General features: G+C 36.0%; 2 protein-coding genes across 2 annotated transcripts; both read right to left on the bottom strand.

Annotated features, from left to right (window-relative positions):
- Positions 1–588: 588 nt before the first annotated feature.
- On the bottom strand, positions 589–6,207 carry LOC142349274 (FAS-associated factor 2-like). The gene is made up of 4 exons (XM_075400728.1): positions 5,977–6,207; positions 4,585–5,192; positions 1,874–2,086; positions 589–1,398 (listed from the first exon to the last, which is right to left on the bottom strand). Exons 1-4 carry the CDS (start codon positions 6,097–6,099, stop codon positions 711–713), a joined length of 1,632 nt encoding a protein of 543 aa, XP_075256843.1. The 5' UTR covers positions 6,100–6,207; the 3' UTR covers positions 589–710.
- A 5,369-nt stretch (positions 6,208–11,576) lies between these two features.
- On the bottom strand, positions 11,577–21,041 carry LOC142350002 (phosphopentomutase-like). Its single transcript, XM_075401889.1, has 2 exons — positions 20,427–21,041; positions 11,577–12,981 (listed from the first exon to the last, which is right to left on the bottom strand). Exons 1-2 carry the CDS (start codon positions 20,995–20,997, stop codon positions 11,696–11,698), a joined length of 1,857 nt encoding a protein of 618 aa, XP_075258004.1. The 5' UTR covers positions 20,998–21,041; the 3' UTR covers positions 11,577–11,695.
- Positions 21,042–21,659: the final 618 nt, after the last annotated feature.

The following is a 21,659-nucleotide window of genomic DNA, read 5'->3' as shown; positions in this document are numbered from 1 at the left end:
ACTTTTTGCTACTTGAGGACTCGTGGAAAAGAGTTGAATAATCATAATACAATTTAACGTCAATTTTAAACGACTATGAAACAAAATTCGATCGCAATTAAAGATTATTTCGCACATTGACAGCATAAGTAAGCGTGGAAAATGAAAGTGATATAAAGAACATTTCCATCAGATAAAAGTGTACTATAAACTCAGATTATTTGACTGGAACAGATAAGAAAGCACGTCTCCCGGTTTCAAAAATTAGGGATACTTTAATAAAGCGTTAGGCGGTCTGTTTCCAATCATCAGAGCATTGTAACTGTTCGGAGCTCGCGTAAAAATCACGCACAAATTTAAGTTTGTCAGAAAAAAAAACGTTCACTTTTGTTCAAATTTACCCAGAAAGTAAATTAAATTCAAGAATTGTAAGTAAATTTCCGATCACTTTACAAGCGTTGCTTACTGTCATCGGACTAAGTAAAAAGTCGAAATAATTAGAATGTGGAATAGAAACCGCCGAACACTTTCAAAAACTAAAAAATCCACAGCTTCACATTTGCTGTGACATCATTTCGGAAACAACATTAATTACTCATAGAATCAAATTGAATTGTTTAACTATTTTGCATACTACAGTCCGCAAAAACGAGAGCCTGGTTGCCTTTATGATGTCACATATATATTACTGTAACATTAGCATATAAATGTTCCTAAAAAGGCCGACGAATCTAAGGCATTGCATCAATTTCGTCATTTTCCTCCATATCATCATCGTCGTCCTCGTCATCATCATCATCATCGTCGCTCGATGAATCATCCGATGCTACGAAATCAAGCTCACCTTCTAAAGATTCAATCTCCGGGTTCTCGACAACGTCGGCATCATTTGTGGTTGCTTTGCTTTCTTCAGCTGGCAAACTTGTTGTGGACTCCGCGATACTTTCGCCAGTTTCCGATTCTTCGTCTTCGGAATCGAAAGTTTGTTGAACAAATAACATCTCATTTTTACTTAAACCGAAATCTTTCAATGACTTATCCATGTCTTCGCTGCTAGACGTATCGGGGTGGGGCAAACACTTTCTTGGAAATGATTTCATAATGTCAAATTTGGGAGGGCATTTCGGTTGGCAAAAAACGAAATTCCGCAGCAAAAATAAAGAATCGTGACAGTTGAAAATTCTATTAATTCGGTCGCCAGAAGGCATTTTGAAAGCCAGAGGTAGTGCGTCAGTATCGCCAGCTGCTAGTTCTGGAGGGAACGATTCTCTGATTGTGCGTTTGAGTAATTTCATTTCGACTTTCTTCTGTTTTTTCATCTCTTTTTGTTGCCTGATAGCATCCTCTTCTTGCTGTTTCTTCATTTCTTCTTCAGCTTTCTGCTTAGCCTTTTCTCGATCACGTTTCAGAGATTCCTGAGATAAATAATTTTTGACACCACTGTTTTAAAACGTAATTCATCCAATCCCTTTTGATTAACAATTCACTTTCGATTTGACGAAATCCGACACAAGCAAAACACTAAAGCTCTTTATGGTAAAATTTAAATACGGAAAAAATGATTCATTTTTAGTTTTAAAAGCAAGATTGCCCATTTTTCTAGAAACAAATTTGCACCTCAGATTTTTAAGAATAAGCCTGCATACTTTACTTCAAAATTACAACTGTGAGGTGAAATCACGAAAAATTATGCATTTCTACCTCAATTGTCAGTTAAATTATAAGTGAAGACTTTGTTGGTTCCCTTTCGCTACATTTGTAATTATATACCTCAAAATTTTTTTTCGTAAGACCAGCCCAAAATTACATTAGGAAATGAATACACTTTTGAATCTTTTAATATATTTTTGCTTGAACAAGAAAACTCATAAAGATGTCAAAAATCTTTTCCTGATAAGCATCGTCCTGCTGGTCACGAAGCAGTCTACTCAAGTTTCGATCATCAGCTTCGCTTCTGGCAGCTCTGACGTAAGAGGTGTTGTCGTTTATGACACGTCTAATTCTCTGAAGGAACGATTCCGCACTCTGGGCACCTTCGATTCTTCCCACGACTGTCAATCTGTTGTCACGGAGACACACAACAGCAACGAATGGTTCGTATCTTGTTCTGTTAACAATGGATTAATTTGTAAAGACTTCAATTCATTGATTTCGAATAGTTTAAAATCTTGAAATATTAAATATAACAGTCTTACGTTACGTGAACTGCACTTTCATGAAAAATGACTAAAAATTCGATATGCAAGAAACTTTGAATTTTGGGGATTTTCCTTTCAAAACTCAAAATGTACGTTTTGTACAAATTCGTAAACTAGTTCTTTTTGTAAACTACCGACCGAACAACGTCAGACAAATCGCTCTCAGGGGACTGGCGTGGACCTGACTTTGGTTGTCGCAGCCACTTGAAGCTTTAGTTGGCTAGCCTAACTGGTGACAAACATCTATTTTATGAGGGTGGGCAGAAAAAATTGAGAGGACAGTTTTGCAACAATTCTTTAATACCGTTTATTGCGAGCGCTTCGGATAATTGTTAAGTGTTCTTCTTTTTCAATTCCAGCTCATCTCGACATCAACCGCAATTAGACTCCGCTCTGGTCTAATTGACTTAGGCTCTCCCGAATAGAAATTCTAACACGTACCAGAATCATAGGCAAGGTCAACTTTTTCAATGAACAAAAAAACAGTTATTTTGAAAAGTTGAACAAGTCAGGTCTGATTTCGAATTAACGTTAATAAGCGTTAATTCGAATTAACGCTTATAAAATACTAAGTCAAAAAAGAAACATTCAGTTACTTTAAACTGTCGTTATCACTCTTATCAACATCCAACATGCCTGGGACTAACTTGACACTTATTGAAACACGCTGAGATTCCTTCCAAAGTATAGGACAACTAACTTAAACATAGAAAAATCGATTACCAGAACCTAATTACTGTCATCGAACGCAGTTGGTATTTAGTAAAAAAAAATTAAAAACTATCACTTCGGATTATTGCAAATGAATTTTTTAAAACGAATCATAATTACAAAGTACAAACGAAGTATAAATTTTTGGAGGGTGTACAGGAAATAATTGAGCTATTACTGAAAAAAACGTCCAAGATATCTATAATTTTCTTTTACGCCGTAAATTTACGCATATTTAAGCACAATTATGTAGGGAAAGAGAATGTAGAGAGCAAAGAAAATGCCCTTTATGCCTTAAATTAAGTCTCTATACTTTAAGTCTCTTCAGCAATTTCGGTTAATTGCATACTTGAAGCCCAGTATCAGTGACTGAGATTTAACAGTTGATCCTTTTTCTGATTATAAAAGGTCAAATTGCTCAAACGAAAAAACTATCCGGCGAGAAACTGCTCATAAGAACAACAGGTCCCAGCTAATTGCTAAAAATTTTGCTGGAGAACTATTAGAAGACTCCCCATGAAAAGCCCTATGAAGAGTGATTCAAAAAAGCAGAAAAAAATTCAAGGCAACTCAAAAACTACTAAATATTTATCTAAATTTGTCCTCCTTAAGTTTAAAACACGAAACACTAACTTTAAATTGATCAAATCACGAACAACAAACATAACCGACTAAACGTCGGAAGAATTGCTCTTGAACGACTAGTGGGAGCTCTAATCAATTGCAGCCTGCTTCAGTTGGGGGAGCCTAAATGGGACTAAGAAGTTCTATAGTGGGCTTCAAATAACCACATTAGAGGTTAACATATACCACTATTAAGATTTAAAGTAAAAATGACACCAGTTTCGGCGCACTTTTCATTTGACTTTTAGTTTTAAATTGCCGCCAATTGAGTTCAGTTGCTTGAAATTGTGATTGAGAGAGAATTTTAGATCACGCGAAATGCAAAAAGTCAAGGGCGTAAAAGTCACTCAAAAAGTCAAAATTGTCACGCAAAAATTTTGCATAAAAAAGACACACACGTTTACAATAATTGCTATGAACTACGTTCAAGAGCAATTAAAAAATAAAGAACATTAAAAGAGCCAGAAAATCAGCACTATTTTTGAGAAAAAAAGCAAATGAGGTCAAAAGCTTCATTTTATAATAGACAGGCAACTTCGGAGAACCCATATGAACTCAAGCCACATCAGATTTTAACTAATCAATCCGGATTGGTCAAAACTGAGCAAAAGATTTTGTCAAAACTTCCAAATTCGTCACTTCTTTTCATCAATTCTCGTTGCGAAAACAACAGTTGCATAACTTATCGTTGAAATAACACTTTAACGCCCAATTAACACTACCAAATCTGTTCCGTCATCATACTACGAGTTTATCACACTATTTTATCACCACTGTTACTATCTGAAAAGCGGCAATAAATGAGTGTGATAAACTATTAGTCTAATCACGGTGCGATAAAGTTATGCATCTGCTATAATGACAACAATAGTTGATCAAAAACATTACCATACGATTGTCATCACCCTCTCGAAGTTGTTCAACAAGTTTGATAAATTCTCGATGGTCAAATTAACCATATGGTAATATTCATTTAATTTTTTAGCGTCAAGCATGCAATCAGATCGTATTGATATCAACTGTTCCAAGATACTAAATAAAAAGCAGAAATATTTGATTTGTCGTCTCTTACCTGAAAATTTTTGTAACTCTAAATCCTTCCGGCGTTTCAACTGAACATGCCCAAAACAAGGCATTATTGTTTATATACTCGTACACTTCTGGATTTAACAGGCAATTAGTGTTGAACGATTTGCAATCTTCATTCGTAAAATCAGTCAAATAGACAATCAAAAACCGGAATTCCGTTTTGGCCTTCTGCATAGCTTGGCTGAATGTCATGCGCTCGAAATGTGGATGCATAAAACCATATAGCTGTTCGAATTTGTCAATGAATGACCTTACATCACCGTAAGGGTCTGTGATTCTGCTTCTCGGATCAGGGACGAAAAAGCGATAGAAAAATACTACAAGGTCTACTACTGTTGAAAAGGTGAACCGAAAAGGGAAGGCGAACAGCCATTTTATCCACGTGACCCAATCCATAGGTCTGCGAACTGCGCTAGCGTAATAAATTCGTTGATTAGGGTGGAAAATATTGAGGGGTATTGGGCGAGTTTGTTCCCGGACTCGCTGTTCCGGAGTTTGGAATTGTCCAGGTATTTGATGATGATTGAGCACCTGTTCTCGACCTTCATTCTGGTTGAACTGGTCCTGGAACCAACATTTGACACCGCTTATCTTTTTCTACTACAGTTTAAACTGCCTCGCATACTTACTCGTTCCTCAAGCCATACATAATAGAGCAAACTATTTTTTATTTTGTTCTAGCCCGGGGGTATTGGTAAGTGTCTCAAGATGCGGCAAAAGTCCGTTCAAAAAACTATTGAACCAAAATTGCATTTTAATTGAGCTACAATTTAAAATGAAGTTTATGTCCGACGCCAGTCTTAGAAGAGAGTAACGTTATAACACCTCTTACAATATCAATTCAAGTATGGGTTTGCGAACCCAACGAAGTCACCTAAATTTTCTGGCTCAGCGCTTCCAGACATTAGAATGCCGAAAGCTCTTTAACTTCTGTCAATGTATATTAACAAATTCTGGCATCAAAAGGTAACTTCGGCATTTAACACTTGAACGTTTGTATAAGTATAGATTACGTGACTTTGATAAAATGGCAGAAAATCCGAGATTCGTCGATGCGTAGCGGTTCGAGTTGTCAGTCAGATTTTCGACCTGACTTCAGCAGAGCCTCTAAACCCTGATTAAAACACACACTTCGCAAATTTTAAAATCGTGCAATTGTTTCTTGCTGTAAAGTGTATTTATATGAAAATGTGGTACTCAAGAATCTGGCACACGAAAACATTTTAAAACTTGTACGTGCGTTTGAATTGTTTTTTTTTTGTCTGATGAAGTTATGAATGGTCACCAAGTATTATTTTGCCAGAAAGCCCTCAGTTAATGTTATGCCGTCAGTATAAGCGGTGTCAAATTAGTGGCAATTGTTTCTTTCCTGTACAGCCATTTCGAGGTTCCAGTTGTATGATACAAGGATCTCTTTGCACCTCGACAGACTGTCGATGCCTGTCAAGTCTTGGAACTGGAGCAGCATCTCCGTCTGCTCAGGTGTCGTGTCGTCCATTTTATGCTACAATAATCTGAAATAACATTTGGTAAAAATAGCACTAGTACAAGATATGGAATTGTTCCCTCTTACCCATGAAAAACATTGATAATAGTTTATACAGCCTTATAGAACTTGGAAATAGCAATTACAATGAAGGTCAAAAATGAGCAATTATAGATTATTGCAGTAGCTGTCTATTCGTGCAGATCCATAGACATTGTGCTCATGTAGATCACATGAAACAACAAAGTTTTCTCGAATTTGGAGCAAACGGTGAACGGAAGAATTTGCTACACAAACTTCGAGCCGATACCAAAATTCAAGTACAATACAAGTAACAAAATAACCAAAGCCATTGCGGAAAAAAATGATTTATTTTAAATTCTATCTTTTTCATCAGATTAGATCATTAGCAATTCGTAAAACCAGTTTGTTTTGCAAGATATGCTACTTAACGCTTCGACTTAAAGGATGCTCTGGAAAGTATTAAAGGTCGATGCTTAAAATTGCCAATTGAAAGCCCCTCTAATCAAATGAAAACATCAATTTTTTAAACCCAATATATTCAAGTCTGACTTTACTCAGCCCAATATATCATGCCGGATTTTAGTTTGAGGACAATATTAGACGCAAAGTATGAGACAGATATTTCCAAAACTTAGTTATGAAAAAGTACTTTCATGAGTCCATTTTCAGGCTAGGAAAGCTCAACGAGCTTTTTTTAAATTTGTTAATGCTTATATACGTAGTAAGCAGACGTGCAGCTTTCTTCGTGTGTTGTAATTGAAAAGAAGCATGCGTCAAAGACAAAACAGGTGCATAAAATTCTGCACATAAAATAAAGTTAAATATATTAAATCAATTTCAGAAAATTGGGATATTGTGAAAGCGTAAGAAATAAGGAAGGTAACAATTGGCAAATAAATTTCTGCAGTCGGCTGCATTCATTTTGTCAAAGAAATCCCAACAAGGGAGATCTGTTTAGTTTTTCGGATTGCCAACAGTAATTTTTTTTGTTTAGGAAGCTATTATTAAGTTTTCAATTTTTAAAAATCGGATCACCTTAAATAATAGCTTCCAAAACACCAATTTTTCACTTTTGTCAGTCTAAAAAATTTGCTGGAATACTATTGATAAAATGGAAAGTAAATTAAATTTATCAGAAACAGACTAAGGAAAAAATGAAACCTAGCTCCAATATATTTCTCAGACAATAAACATTGGTTATTTCGTTCAAACTTAGTTAAAAAAGAGCATCATTAATTCAAAAAAATTCTCAGATCCTTATACTAAAAGAAATCAGCATAAAAAAACGAAAAAATGAAAAAGACAATCATGAAAAATTAAGAGAATAAAGTTCTTCAAGAAACATTTGAAAACCGAGCCAAGGAAAAATAGATTATGGCAAAAACTGTTGATGGATACTCGCAATAAACAGGTTCGAAATACCAGGTGTAGAGGTTACGTACAACATTATAGGAAAATATTTAGAAAATGCTTCTCCCTAAGTTAGAAAAATGAAAGTATTAATCATATATAAACAATATAGAAAAGTATAAATCAATTTAACTGGAGTTCTGATAAAATTATTTATTGACCTTCCTAATGAAATAAAACAATAAAAATGAATTCAATGTTAAAGACAAAAATATTTTGCCAAAAAAGTACAAAATATTAAAAACCAGTAATGAAAGAAAGAAATCCCCAACCAAACATTTTCATTGGAAACCAAACACAGAAGGAAAAGAATTAAAATAAAAAACAAATATAAATTTTTAACGGCTCACAAAAAAGCTCAATTTAGTGAATCAGATCAAAGCAAAAGAAATACGGGTCAAAAACTGCCGAAATTGGATTGTAGTATTTTCAATATTAAAAAGAAAAGACCTCAAATACGCATTTTTTTTTTAAAAAAAGACATAACAAATAAACTAAAAGTTGTCAATGAAAAAACAGTTGGCTATATTCACCATTCTATCCTAGAAACTTCAGAGTCAAAAAGTCATCAAGACAGTCAACGCAGCAGATGAACAGAAAACTTTTCTCGCAACAAAAGCTGGTTCATATGGCAATTTTTCTCACTTTTGTTTTGCCGTCAAAATGCAGCCTGAACAAATAGCGCTTCCTGCAATTGACAAGAAAAATGCATCAGAGACAAAGCCAAAAATGCGCATAAAACTTTGCACAGAAAAATTAAATAAAAAATCATTTGGAGAAACCAGACGACTGATAACACCAAACCAAATTTATAACCCATTTAGTTGTAACTTCATTTATTTAAATTTATTTTCCTCATTTTTTCTTGCCAATTTCATGCTGAATTGCTGAAAAAATGCCCTTTGCAAAGAAGCTAGTTCAGGACTTGCAAACACAGAGTACCTTGACAGATCAAACTGACTGATCCTTGTCAAAAAAAATCTGACTCCAACAATTTAGAAAGTGTCATGCACGCATTCCAGCTAGAAAACTATGAAAATGATAAACACTGATATTTGATGAATTGATTGACGAAAAAAATTTTGACGACTACATAAAAAATATAGCCAGACGAACTCAGGAAGCGAATCAAAACGTCGCACATTTCCACCAAATAACATTACAGTCTTTTCCTCAAAAAAATTGTATTTTTTTTCTCGATAACTGTTTTATTCACGCTAAAAACTATATAGTCAATAAAAAATTTCAAACCTATGATTGCGAGAAAGTTTTTAGTATTGACATCATTGAAGCATTCAAAAAATAGCAAAATATAAGAAGAAAGAACACTAAAAGATAACGAGGCTGATTTGTTAACGAATAGATGGTCTCAAACATTAAGATCTCCTCTACGACCGAAAAGAAACACTGGGAAAGCAGAAGGAAGGTAACAATCGGCAGACAAATTTCTGTAGTCGACTAATTCATTTCGTCAAAGAAATCCCAACAAGGGAGAGTTATCTAATTAGTTTTTCAGAATGCCAACAGTAAAAATTCTGCTGTTTTGGAAGCTATTATTAAGTTTTCAATTTCTTAGAATCGGATCGCCTTAAAAACTATATAAAGCTTCCGAAACACCGAAATTTTTACTTTCGCCAGTCTAAAAAAATAAAAAGACAGTTCTCCTTTGCTGGAATATTTTTGATAAAATTAATTCAATCTAGTGCAGAAAATAATTTTATCAGAAAAAGACTGAGGAAAGATTTAAACTCAATTGTTTTTTTAAAAAACCTAGTTCCAAGATATTTCTCAGATAACAAACATCGGTTATTTCGGACAAAAATTATCAGTTAACGAAACAGCATTATTAATTCTTAAAAATCTCAGATTCTTATACTTATTGAAAACAGCAGCAAACAAAAAGCAAACAAAAAAGCAAAAGGAAAACAGACTAAAATCCTTAAAATTGGATTTTTATAGGCAACTTTTGAAAGCCGAGCCAATGAAAAGATTAAGGCAAAAACTGTTAATGGATACTCGCGATAAACAGGTTCCAAATACCCGGTGTACGGAGGTTACGTACAACATTATAGGAAAATGTTTAGAAAGCGCATCTCCCTAATTGGAAAAATGAAAGTATTAATTAGATATAAAATTCAATTTTACTGTTTTAGTACATTAGGAAGGTCAATACATAAATCATCAGACCTGCAATTAAATTGATTTATACTTTTCTACTGTATTATAATACAGTAGAAAAGTATAAATCAATTTAATTGGAGGTCTGATGATTTATGTATTGACCTTCCTAATGTACTAAAACAGTAAAATTCAATTCAATTTTACAAAACATTAAAATATTTTGCGAAAACAGTCCAAGTCCAAAATATTACAACCCCCCAACCAAACATATTTTCATTGGAAACCAAACACTGAAGGAAAGGAATTATTATAAAACACAAACATAAATTTTTAACGGTTCACAAAAAGCTCATTTTAATGACTCTGATCAAATTAAAAGAGAAAGCCAGTCAAAACTGCCAAAACTGGTAGAATTTTCAATATTAAAAGCAAAAGAGCTCACTTCAGCAACTGAGACGCCAAATAGAAGTTATGCCTAATTTAATGAAAGGCCATTACCACATATGCATATAGACTCTTTAAAATTCCAAAGAACACAAAAATTATTGAAAAAAGCTTTGTTATGCTCTCAAAACTTTTACTGGGCAAACTAAATACAATAAATACAAGCAAAACAAATAAACTGAAAACTTAAAAATGAAAAAAAGTTGGCTAACTGCACCTTTCTGTCGAAGAAACTATTCACGGTCAAAAATTCATCAATACAGCCAACGCAGGGCATTGTCTTCGAGCCAATAAAAGGTCAATAATCGCACTTCTCGGCTATTGCTATCAATCAGAATTGACTCATTTACCAAAATATGAGATTTTTCTTCTGATAACTTGAGGTGTCAACCAGCTGCTCAAGTGTTTAGCAGGTCACTTGCCCACGATCAATCTACAAGTTCTAAAGATAGAAGCGTTCGTTAATTTACTTTTCTTCTTTACTCTTGTCACATAAGTTTCATGATTGATACATTTGTTTCAGTATGCTTTTAATATGAGGTCTGAGCGTAAAAAAAACTATTTTACGCTGTAAAAATTTAAACTAATTTTTGGAAATTAAAATTTGCTAAAATGCAGTCCAGTTTTAACAACATAAACAATCAGTATGTTTATGTCATAGCATCGAAGATCGCTGCTTAATATTAGTACTAAGCACTAACTTTCCAAGAAATAACGGATATCTCAAATAAAAAAATCCTGACAACTTTTAAATAACGTAAAAATGTTTTTAACATTCCAATGTTAAAAACTTTTTCAAACTATATTCCTTCAAAATTTTTTAAACATCTGCATTATAGCTTTGCTTTTTTTGCCTAAAAATTGATAAAACAAAATCAGGAAAAAACATTGAAAAAATGCCATTTAGATCTAGCTAAAAAGACAACAGATGTTGCGGTAAATTTTTTGCTCAACGGATATCTCAATTGAGATATCAGTTATTGGGATAACTGATTAATTTAATTTCTGAGAAAAATTATTTTTAACTTAATTTTAAGATTGTTCTAGTGTAGTTTGACTGTTTGAAAGATTTGCGTAGGTTATGACCTTGTGGCGCTCAAGGATGGAATTTACTAAGAATGAGCTTTCAATGATAACACTGAACTTTTAAGGAAGTATTTTTGTACTTCTGGTGAAGCGCACTAAAACAAAATTTTCAAAATGATGAGAAACTAAACGAACATGTCGAAAATATGATCAAACGAAAAATATCACATGCCACGCAAGTTCCGTCCACGCATGCATTAACTTCTGGCTTTACAAGTTTTTGCAATAGGCTAATGAAAAGCTGCCATATGACAGAGAGGATTCTTATGCATTTTCATCGTTACAGTGATATATAGCTCAATCAATAGACCGGTTGCGCCTTTATGCATTTCGAACACACTTTGAACAAATTTGGCACTTAATATCTCCGGAATTTTATAAACGACAATTGAAATAAACAGAAATGTGAAATGCAAAATTTAAATTGATGACAGCCTGATAAGTAGGGGTTAGTTGTAACGAAATCTAGATTACACTCAAATTAAATGGTCCATGGATGAGCACCAAAACTATCCATTACAGGTCACTGAAGACCAGCTGCTGGTTTCAATCCATTTTTAGCTGGCTCTAAAAGAAAGTTGATGATATTCCTCATATGCATCTTCAAAAACATCAGCGCATCATCGGAACTGGGAAACTGTTTAGCTTTACCAACTAACTCAGAATAGAACTTAATCTTGGGTTCCGTTCCGGAAGTTCGGATTGTCAGCACGATTCCATTTATAAGATAAAAAGTAATCATTTGGCTGGACTTAGACGTCGGTAAGATCGGTTTCAATCCGGGCTGAGCTGAGTCGATTCCGCAGGTGAGATCTCTAAAACTTGACAAAGGAATTCCGTTCAGAAACTTTGGATATTTATCAACATCGTTCTCAGCGTCTTGTTCAAACGTGCGAATGCGCTCAAAGATTTTTGCAATCTTTTCTGCATCACTGCAAAAATAGTACGAATTGTGGCTTGCGTGTGGACCATATTTAGCAAATATTTCATTCAGCTGTTTTAGGAGCGTAGAGTTGGTGCTATAGAGATAGTGAACAAGTTGTGATACAACAACAGCCGCGCTGATACCATCTTTGTCAAGTACTGTCGATCCACACATGTAACCAATAGCTTCTTCGAATGCAAACAGTACAGTTTTGCCCTCCTTCATAAGTTTGTCGGAGCTGTTACCCATCCATTTAAACCCAGTTAGAGTTTCTTCAAAGTTGAAACCTTCCGCTTGGGCCATTGTTGACAGAATTCGAGATGAAACCGTACTTGACAACATAAAACAATCTGACATCTTAGGTACAGAGTCATCATTCAAAATTTTTTGCTTGTGATTCTCCAAAATCCACCAGCCAATCAGTGTCCCAAGTTCATTTCCCGACAGAACTTTCCATTTTCCAGACGGAAGTTTCTCAGCCACAGCTAGCCGGTCGGCATCCGGATCATTTGCCAAGATCACAGAGCTTCCACAACTATTGGCGGTCTGGATCGACAGGCTTAAAGACTCTTTACCCTCTTCCGGGTTCGGATACTTGACAGTCGGAAACTCGGGATCTGGGTCACATTGTTCAACGACTGGAGTCAGTTTTGGAAGGCTCATTTGGTCAAAAGCCTGAAGGACAAACTTATGACCGACACCATGCATAGCTGTGTATGTTATTCTCACCTCCGACGGTGTAGTGTACAGTGGCATTTTAAGCAACGGAAGGTCGCTGTTGTAGCTCAAAGAATATTTATCATCAACTGCTTTGAGTTGTCCTTCCTCTTTGTAATGCGTCAGAACTTCGTCATAATTCCAAGGGTCTTCAAAAAGTTTGTCTCCTGTTAGGTCAATGGAAAATTTAAATCTTAGCAAAAAGCAAAACATGTAATTTATTTATACAAAACATTTATTTTTGAATTATGCATACTTAAAAAATGTCCTCGAAAAGCGTTTGGTCATTTTGCAACTTATTCAAAGAGCAAGCGTCCCTTTTCCTTGTTGGAGCTTTTCAGTCAGGTGTAATATAGGGTTGGGCGCCCTTACCAATGTAGGTAATCATGAGCGCTGATTTTTAGCTACAATTTTCCGAATCAGTTCGTACAGTAAGCTAAGCAGCTCCATGAATTTGCTAAACCAGAATGGCCAGAAAGGGTTGCCTTTTATGAGTGTTTTGATGATAATACTATTGGATTTTAAATAGGCAAGTCTACCTCTCACTGTCGGGCTGCCCCTAGTTTTAATAACAGTTTCATGATCCTTGTACGTTTCTACCTGTGTACCAGGTGTGCTTAGCAATATAATAACAAATTTCGCACTGATTTATTAAAGCGCTAATGATATTAAATAACAATGTTTGGTTGCTTTCAATTGACTTTTAATAAAACGCTTGATTTAGGCGTTTATTCAACACAACGATGATGACAGAGCAGCGACCTTCGAGATTCGCAGTCGACAACTTTCCAGTAAGTATGGTTTCACTGTTACGATGTCTAGGCAAAAAACTCTGTAGCAAAAGAAATTTTTCATTATTAGTTAAATTATAGAAGTAGAAAAAAAAGAATGGAGAGAATCTTTAATCAATAACATTTCAACTGTTCTTTAGAATGTCAAAGCTTGTCTCTATTGTCCAGAGTTAAAAATGTTGCTTACTTTGTATTTTCATAACAGGAAATTCTGCTCAGGACGTTCATTATCCCGTCGTTAGAGAAACTTCCGCATCGTTGTCCATCATATGTTGACGTACATGAGAAAATTTCCAAAGAATTTCGCCAAAAAATTCTAGTCGAATATAGATTAAAGAAAATTGACGAATCTCATTAAAACTGCTCTGCACAAAAAATTGGCTCTAATTTGTTTTGTAGAAAAATACCTTTGAATTCGATTATCTCACCATTAAATATGGGCTCGAGAAATATATTATTTTGATGCTTCCGTCAAGTTGCAATAAAACGCTTTTTCACAACTAAACTGCATCAAAGATTCGATGAACATTTTATACGAGAAGGATGAGTTTCACGAATGACTGAAGGTTCAGAATCTGCCTTAGTAGACAGTGAACGAGCGTTTCCGCATTGTGAAGCTGTGGGGTTGTATACAGATAGGCCGTCTTCATCAATGGCGAAGATTTCGTACTGATGTTTCCATTATTTATGAAATTCACGCATCTAAGCAGCGTCCTCAGATCGTAAAACTAAACATGATCAAAGTTGTGTGTTCTCATGATTCAGAAAGGATGGTACAAACTTTTTAAATACTTTGAATCGATCATATGCCCAAAGACTGAGACAATTTGACTGGGACATATTCAATCAGTTGAGATTTGAGCTTTGGATTGAGTAGTGACATATCTGTTAAGAACGGCTTAACTAAATTTACAAGATCCTCACTAGTCTTAACTTTGGAGCTTTTGGTCAGTTCGGCCCGAAAGTTACACAATAAATTTACACCTTCAACTTTTCAATGCGAAATATAGCAGCTCTTCAACTTTAGCAACTTCCGCTATCAAATGTGCTAAGGGGTCTAGTATTTAAACTTCAATAAACAAGCAGGAATCTTTTGACAACTTCTCATTTTTGATCTCATTTCAAGCTTAAGGTTTAGATTCCACGCTATACTTTCTCATTTCATACGCTTCAGTAGCTGACGCGAGGAGCCCTCTGCCGTAGCCTAAAGTCTCTGCTTGTACTTCTGTTGGGAGATAAAAAACCTCAAAGTCAAGTTTCTGCAGCTTTAAGCGATGAAGTGAGGAAAAGCGTCGCCAAACAAGATGTGTGGTTAGCTTGTGACACAAGGGGTTCAAGGCAAAGTCAGTATTTAGAGGAGCCAAGGCAGATTTCGAATTAAGTGAGATAATGTGATGGACACCATCAGGTCTTCAGAGATTGCTAAGTATGGGCTTTCAGTAACCTATTTGATAGCCATCCGAGGGTCGCCTTGTGGCATTGGGATAACTCATGCGCTGAATGTTGTAAGGACTTTAACCAGATGCCAATGCTGCGGAGAGGGTCAATTTTAAACCCTTTTGGTACCGCCACAACATTTCTCAGTAGTTTTGCGCCACACTAAGAGAATAAGTCTGAATTTGCTTGAATTGCTAAAGCCGACCTACTTGCGGACAACACTAGCTCAACTCCAACAGATTTAGGGATAGCGATAACTGATTCTTTAGGCGTTAAAAACATTGGGAGATGTTGCTGGAGTGAGATTGGAATGGAGTTAAGTATATTCATCCTGGAGGTAAAAACACCTGATCTGTAGCTTTTGAAATCCACATACAATAGCGTTAGCAACGAAGCCGTTGCATCAAATTGAAGTTCAATTGTTAGTTGGAAAGGATCACTTGCGTGCAATCGGGCATAATATGGAAGATCTCATTATTGAAAAATAATTCGTCAAAACTGTTGTAGCAGTGGTCAGATGTTCAATGTTAGCAGCACTGGTTTTGTCTCAATCTTGACACGAGCCAAAAGTCCCGTCAAACCGCATTGTCCCGCTCCACCCATCAGCAGTCCTGATCCGAAAAGTCCGATACCAGCTACCCCTAATGCACCTACATGTTCACCTCTTCTGACTGTTGCTTCGGGTTGCCTTTCATAAGTGTTTTGATGATAATACTATTTGATTTTAAATAGGCAAGTTTGACTCTCATTAGAGGGCTCCCCTTAGTTTTAATAACAGATTCATGATCCTTGTCCGCTTCTCTACCAAGACAACTTTTTTTCCAGTCTTACTGAATGTACATTCTCACATTGCATCAGCTTTGAAATCTAATCTTGTATCTTCTTCAGTTGTCGTCGATTTGAGAGCAAAGGCTTCCATTATCCGCGGCTGACGTTTCTACAAGCAAGGGCACGTCCCGGGGTAAAAAGTGTCATTACATGAACTTTTCGCTAGGTAGAAATATTGACTCAAGGACATGCATGACGTTGGACGAAATGGAGGCTCCTTATTCAATAGCCTGTTCATATAGGCAAAATCTCATTTTATTGAATTCAGCCCTTATATTTTCTGTTATGATTTTAGGGTCCTTTTTATTTCAGATATAATTGGCTGGATATTTAGCTGTCAGATTTAATTTCTGATAAGTATAATCACTTCAGCGATCTATTGTTTATTATTTTGATTTTAATTCCTGTGCCCTTTCAGATGTCATAGCTTAATTCCGAAAAGAATATGGTAGGTTTTCAGAGACCGAACAAAAGGTTCTTGGAAATTTTCTAATCGCGAGCACAGTGATTTTTTTTGCCCTACTACATTAGTAGTAGTAGTAGTAGTAGTAGTTCAGGCTTCTGCAATGCACGGGTTGAAGCACACTTGTTGATCGTTATAAATGAGATATTTTCGAAATGGGGTTACAGTTTTTGCACAGGCAGCAAATTCTCCAAGTGCACATGTCAATTTCGTTAAAACTTCTAAAAAAGAATTTCCAATAAATGTCGCTGATCCGATATTTTATATTTTTGTTGTCTGTAAGGTCTGTCTGTTTGTTGACAATATTATAGAGATAGGCTGTTCTCGACCAGAAATTTTCGTCGCTTTTGAATAATCGTTTTTTCGTAAGTTTGATTTCACCTTTCGCGCCTTGTCTCGTCCGATTATTGTTGTAGAAATGTATAAACTTTTCTATGGCAATGTTGTATTTATTGTTTATGAGATCACATAGTAGTAATAAGCTGTGAAGTTCGAAGTAAAAAGACAGAGGTAGAATTTTCAGTTTGATTAAACGCTCCTTATATGTGAGAGAAGAACCTATTATCCATTTCGTCGCACTTTTTTGGATTCTTTCGATGAGTACTAGATCGCATTTAGACGGATACCACACTTGGCAGGCGTAGGATATAATTGGTACAATGTAACCCGTGTATGCGTTTAACTTAACTTGAGTGAGAGTTCTGTGGTGAAGATTTCTTCTGAGGTACCAAAGTGCTTGTGTGCTCGTGTGCTTGCGTTTTGATGCCAAGTGAGGTTATCACAAACTTGTATTCCGAGATCTTTTTGATGAGACGAGATGTTGACAGTTTCATTTTTTATTGTAAAGAGTGACTTTTTCTTGAAACAGAGGATCTTGCATTTGTTTTCATGGAGGCGCATTTCGTTGTTATTGCACCATTCATTTAATTTCTGGAGATCAGTTTGAAGTTCATGTTTGTTATTAGAGAGCAATTTGTAATCATCTGCATAACCGTAGGTTTGACTGTATTCGATTTTTTGTGGTAAATCATTTATGTAGACGAGAAAAAGTAGTGGCCCCAGGATTGAACCTTGCGGTACGCCGCTAGTGACGTCACGAAGGCTCGACGTTGAGGTTCCAATGCGAACACGTTGTTTTCTGTCGTCACAGTAGTTGGCTATTAATCTGAGCACTTTTCCCCCGATCCCTGATTCCGACAGTTTTGCAACAACGCGGTGGTGGGGTACTGTATCAAACGCTTTCTGGAAATCTAGGTAGAAAACGAAAAGTTCATCATGTGCAATTGAGTCGACTTCTTTGTACAGTTGGTCTAGAAAGCATAACATTTGAATAATTGCTGAACGTTGAGGCCGAAAACCAAACTGGGAATCGTGAAGTGTTCCTTTAACGTGCTCATAGAGTTTGTTGAAAATAAGTTTCTCGAAAACTTTTGAGAGGCAATTAATTGATCTATACATTTTGATTGCGGCTTTATCGCCCTCTTTGTGTATTGGTGTTATGTCACTTTGTTTCCAATATGCTGGAAATTTACCTTTGTTAATGAATGTTTGAAAAAGTAGAAGTAAGGATCTGCTTATTGTTTTTGATAGATTTTTCAGAAACAGGTTGCTTATATCATCAGGGCCGTTGGCTTTACTAGTATCAAGTTTGTTTAGTATACTTTCAATTTCTTTTTCTGAAATATCAAAGCGATTAAGATCTTTTTCTTCAAAATTGAACTGGTTCTCAACATTTGATATTTTTGAATTGAAAACACTCTGGAAAAATAAATTGAACAACTCGGCTTTCTCTTCATTGTTGTTAGCAGTTTGTTCATTTAGGTGCATCTCGCTTGGGAATGGTGTGACTTTTTTAATTGATCGTAAATATTCTTGAATAACGCTGAATTGACGTGTTGCGAAAATCTCGCTTTCATAGATGACTTGATCGTTTTTACAAAGTGTGTTGACTTTTTCTTCGAGACAATCTATTTTGTTTAGTGTGCTTGGAGCAGGACTTGGATGGGCAATTGCTTTTCGTTTCAAAGTTGATAGTTTTTTCATTTCATGGGATGTGCTTTTTGACACCCACGGGGGGAGCTGTGATCTGTGCTGAGTTACTCTTGGGACATGTTGATCGAAAAGGCGATTGAACCATTCATACCATTGTTTAAGAAGTTCGTCAACGTTACTGTAACAATAGGGGTTAAATGGGTTTTTGGAGATGTTGCAGTTGAATTTAATCCAATCTATTCTTTTGTAAGCGTATTTTGGTCTGCTGCGATCGGTCGCTTGATCGTAGTTGCATTCGTATCGTGTTATGTAGGCGTAATGATCTGAGCATTTTTTGTTGTTGAGGGCATAGTTATTACTAATTTTGGTTTCGATTTTCGAATTGATCTAAAATTGTGGTTCGTTTGTTAGGAAGACATCTAGCTGTTTTTTGTACCCCAAAAGGTCAGTGAAGTTTAGCATTTGTTCAAAATTTTCATCTACGGAATAGTTGAGCCAGGTGTTGTCAAGTTCATCTGGTGACGACATTTGTTTCCAGTCAGTGGTTGAGAAGTTGAGATCTCCTGTAATGATGATTGATTTTGGCTTTGTTTTCTTCTCTAAAAACTTTAGCGTTTGTGTGAGGTCTTCAAACTTCTGCGTGCACCATCTGTATGGGCTGCCTTTAGGTGGGTTGTAAATGCAGACAATTAGGATTGAGTCATTTTTAGTGTTAATTTTTACGATTAGGCAACCCTCACATGTGTTCTTAACGAACAATTCTTTAGATTGAATGTTGTCTTTTACCGCCACTAGAACACCTCCATGTTTTGAGACACCGCATTTTGAAGTTGTCATTTCTGTGAATGACATAATTTTTGAGAAAGAGTGCTTCGTTTGGAACTTCTTCTGTGAGCCAAGTCTCGGTTAGGCAAAGAATGTCTGGATTGTAGGGGACAATAGCGTTTGCAAATGCAAATCTTCGTGGTAGATCAATGAAACTATGTAAATTAAACGTTAGAATTGATACCTCTTGTTTTTTGTCTGTATTTTTTGCGAGTCAGGTGGAATACCGAGCATTGTCTAAGTACTCGACCCAATTTTCATCTTGTTTTTCGTATAATGTCAGATTAATTACTTTCAAGTTTTTTCTGGGGAAACCTGCGTCTATTAAGTCTTTTCGCTTTTTCAGACAGTTATTCAGTTGCTCTTCTTCTTGTAGGGAGTAGTCTTTGCTAATGTACACTGTTTTGCTATATCGTTTCAATCTTGAGAGTGAGAGTAGTAAGATGCGTTTGTCATAACATGCATGGCATGGTTGGAAGAATGGTACGATGCCTTCCATCTTTGAAAGCACCCATGCGCCTGCAGTCCGTAATTTGGCAGTCTAGCTTGAGGAATTTGAGGATTGACTGTATTTCTTGTATATCTTCTTCAGCTCTTTCACGAGCGGTTTCTTTCTTACTTTCATCTATTCCTCTTATTCTGATTGCCAGGTCATTTGCAGTTCTAGCCTTTACTGTGGGGTTTTTTTCAATGTTGTTGTTAGCTGTTGGCAGTTTATTCTCAATTTCATTTATTTTGCTGCTAATAGTTTCTTTGATTGTGGTTTGAATGTCCTCTTTTATTTCTAGATTGTTCTGTTTTTGTGGTGGACTTTTTATGATGTCCAGAATCACATCACGTTTGTTCTGCTGTACGCAAGCGTTGCATAGAAGCAGAACGTTTTGATTGACCTGTTGAAGTGCATTTATTATTTCGATGCTAAGTTTTGTGCAGCTTGGGGACATGTGCATGATTGTGGCACAGCATACGCAACGGAAGATTGCCTCTTTTTTACCAATTGGCTTAGAACAGGTTTCACATTGGATACTCATACCCTCTAATTGAATTTGTTTACCAGATGTTTTGGAACTCATTCCGTTGTGTGTGTGATTTATAGAAAAATTCGAAGTTTAAACGGGTGGAACTAATAAATTGGGGAAAGAAAAACTTAATTACCTTTGGAACCAATTACTGGTACCAATTACATTTACCCAAATCACAATGTAATTTTGGTATAGCCAATCCCGGACACTCACTAACCTTGTTCTGCAGCTAAGAGTTTATATTTACCATTGACCTATACTGCGTGGCTCAAGATTATTTTCAATCGCTTCCTGAATTAGTCGATCAATTGGACTGATTATTTGAGCGCCGTTGCTCCAATACAGTTTATATCCATTGTCCTCTTTAGGATTGTGAGAGGCAGTGATCATAATTCCCGCAATATGTTCAAACTTCCGTACTCCATATGCTACGTAAGGAGTCGGGGCATATTGCTCAAAAACAGAGACTGGAATTCCAGCTAACAGCAAAACAGCAGACGCAATTTTAGCAAATCGTTCACTATTATGCCGTTTGTCAAAACCAATAAGAACGCCACGACTAATATCCTCAACCGAGAACTCCTGTTTAATCACTGTTGCAACACCTTGAGTAGTCTGAATTATAATCAAATCGTTCATCTGAGAAAAACCAGGACCCATTCTGGCTCGCAACCCAGCAGTGCCGAATTGAATTCTCTTGAGCATAAGTTTCTCAAGCTCTTCAATATTGTTGTTTGACTTCATTGCAGAAACCGCTTGGGATGTCATGCTGTTTCGGTCCCACTGAAGCCATTGGTTTGTCAAATTTTCCCAATCAGAACCCATTAACAAATCTTAAAAAACCGAAAAGAATGCAATGTTGAATGATTGTAAAACTTTTTTCCACACCATACAGTTAAGGTGAATTCGGGTTATTTTCCGTTTGTTCCCCCGTTTACTGAGTGAATATTATTTGCAACCCAAAGACTCACGGGCTATATTTTTACATAGTGCGTTACCAGGTAATGGCACGTGCTCTGCAACTGCGGGGAGCACACAACGTACGGGGGGCACACACGCGAAAAATCCTGAATTAGTCATCAGGAAATAAACTCCAGTCAACAAGTACTGCCTGTAATCAAATAATTGGGCATAAAATAATCGGATCTTTTCCGTTTGTGCCCCCCCAGTACGTTATGCGCCCCCCAGTTACAAAGCACGTGCCATTACATAGTAAATCATTATGTAAATATATTGCACGTGCGTCTGGGGGGTGCAAATAATATGCGCCCACTAAGCTGGGGGGGCACAAACGGAAAAGATCCGAATAATCAAAAGGAATAGTAATTCAAAGATAAACTAATTGTTACAAAAACCAAGGGTTTTCTTTGGATTATCCATAGCAAAAAAAATTGTTTTTGAGACTTTGTTCTTCCATAGATAAAATAATAACTGATAAACAACTCGCAAAAGTATTCATACTTTTCTCAAGACAAGCTGTTTGATCA

The sequence above is a fragment of the Convolutriloba macropyga genome, chromosome 11 (assembly GCF_964194025.1).
Source record: "Convolutriloba macropyga chromosome 11, txConMacr16.3, whole genome shotgun sequence".
Taxonomy (NCBI): Eukaryota; Metazoa; Xenacoelomorpha; order Acoela; family Convolutidae; genus Convolutriloba; species Convolutriloba macropyga.
The sequence above is the reverse complement of the archived record's forward strand: the minus strand, read 5'-3'. Positions and strand labels throughout refer to the sequence as shown.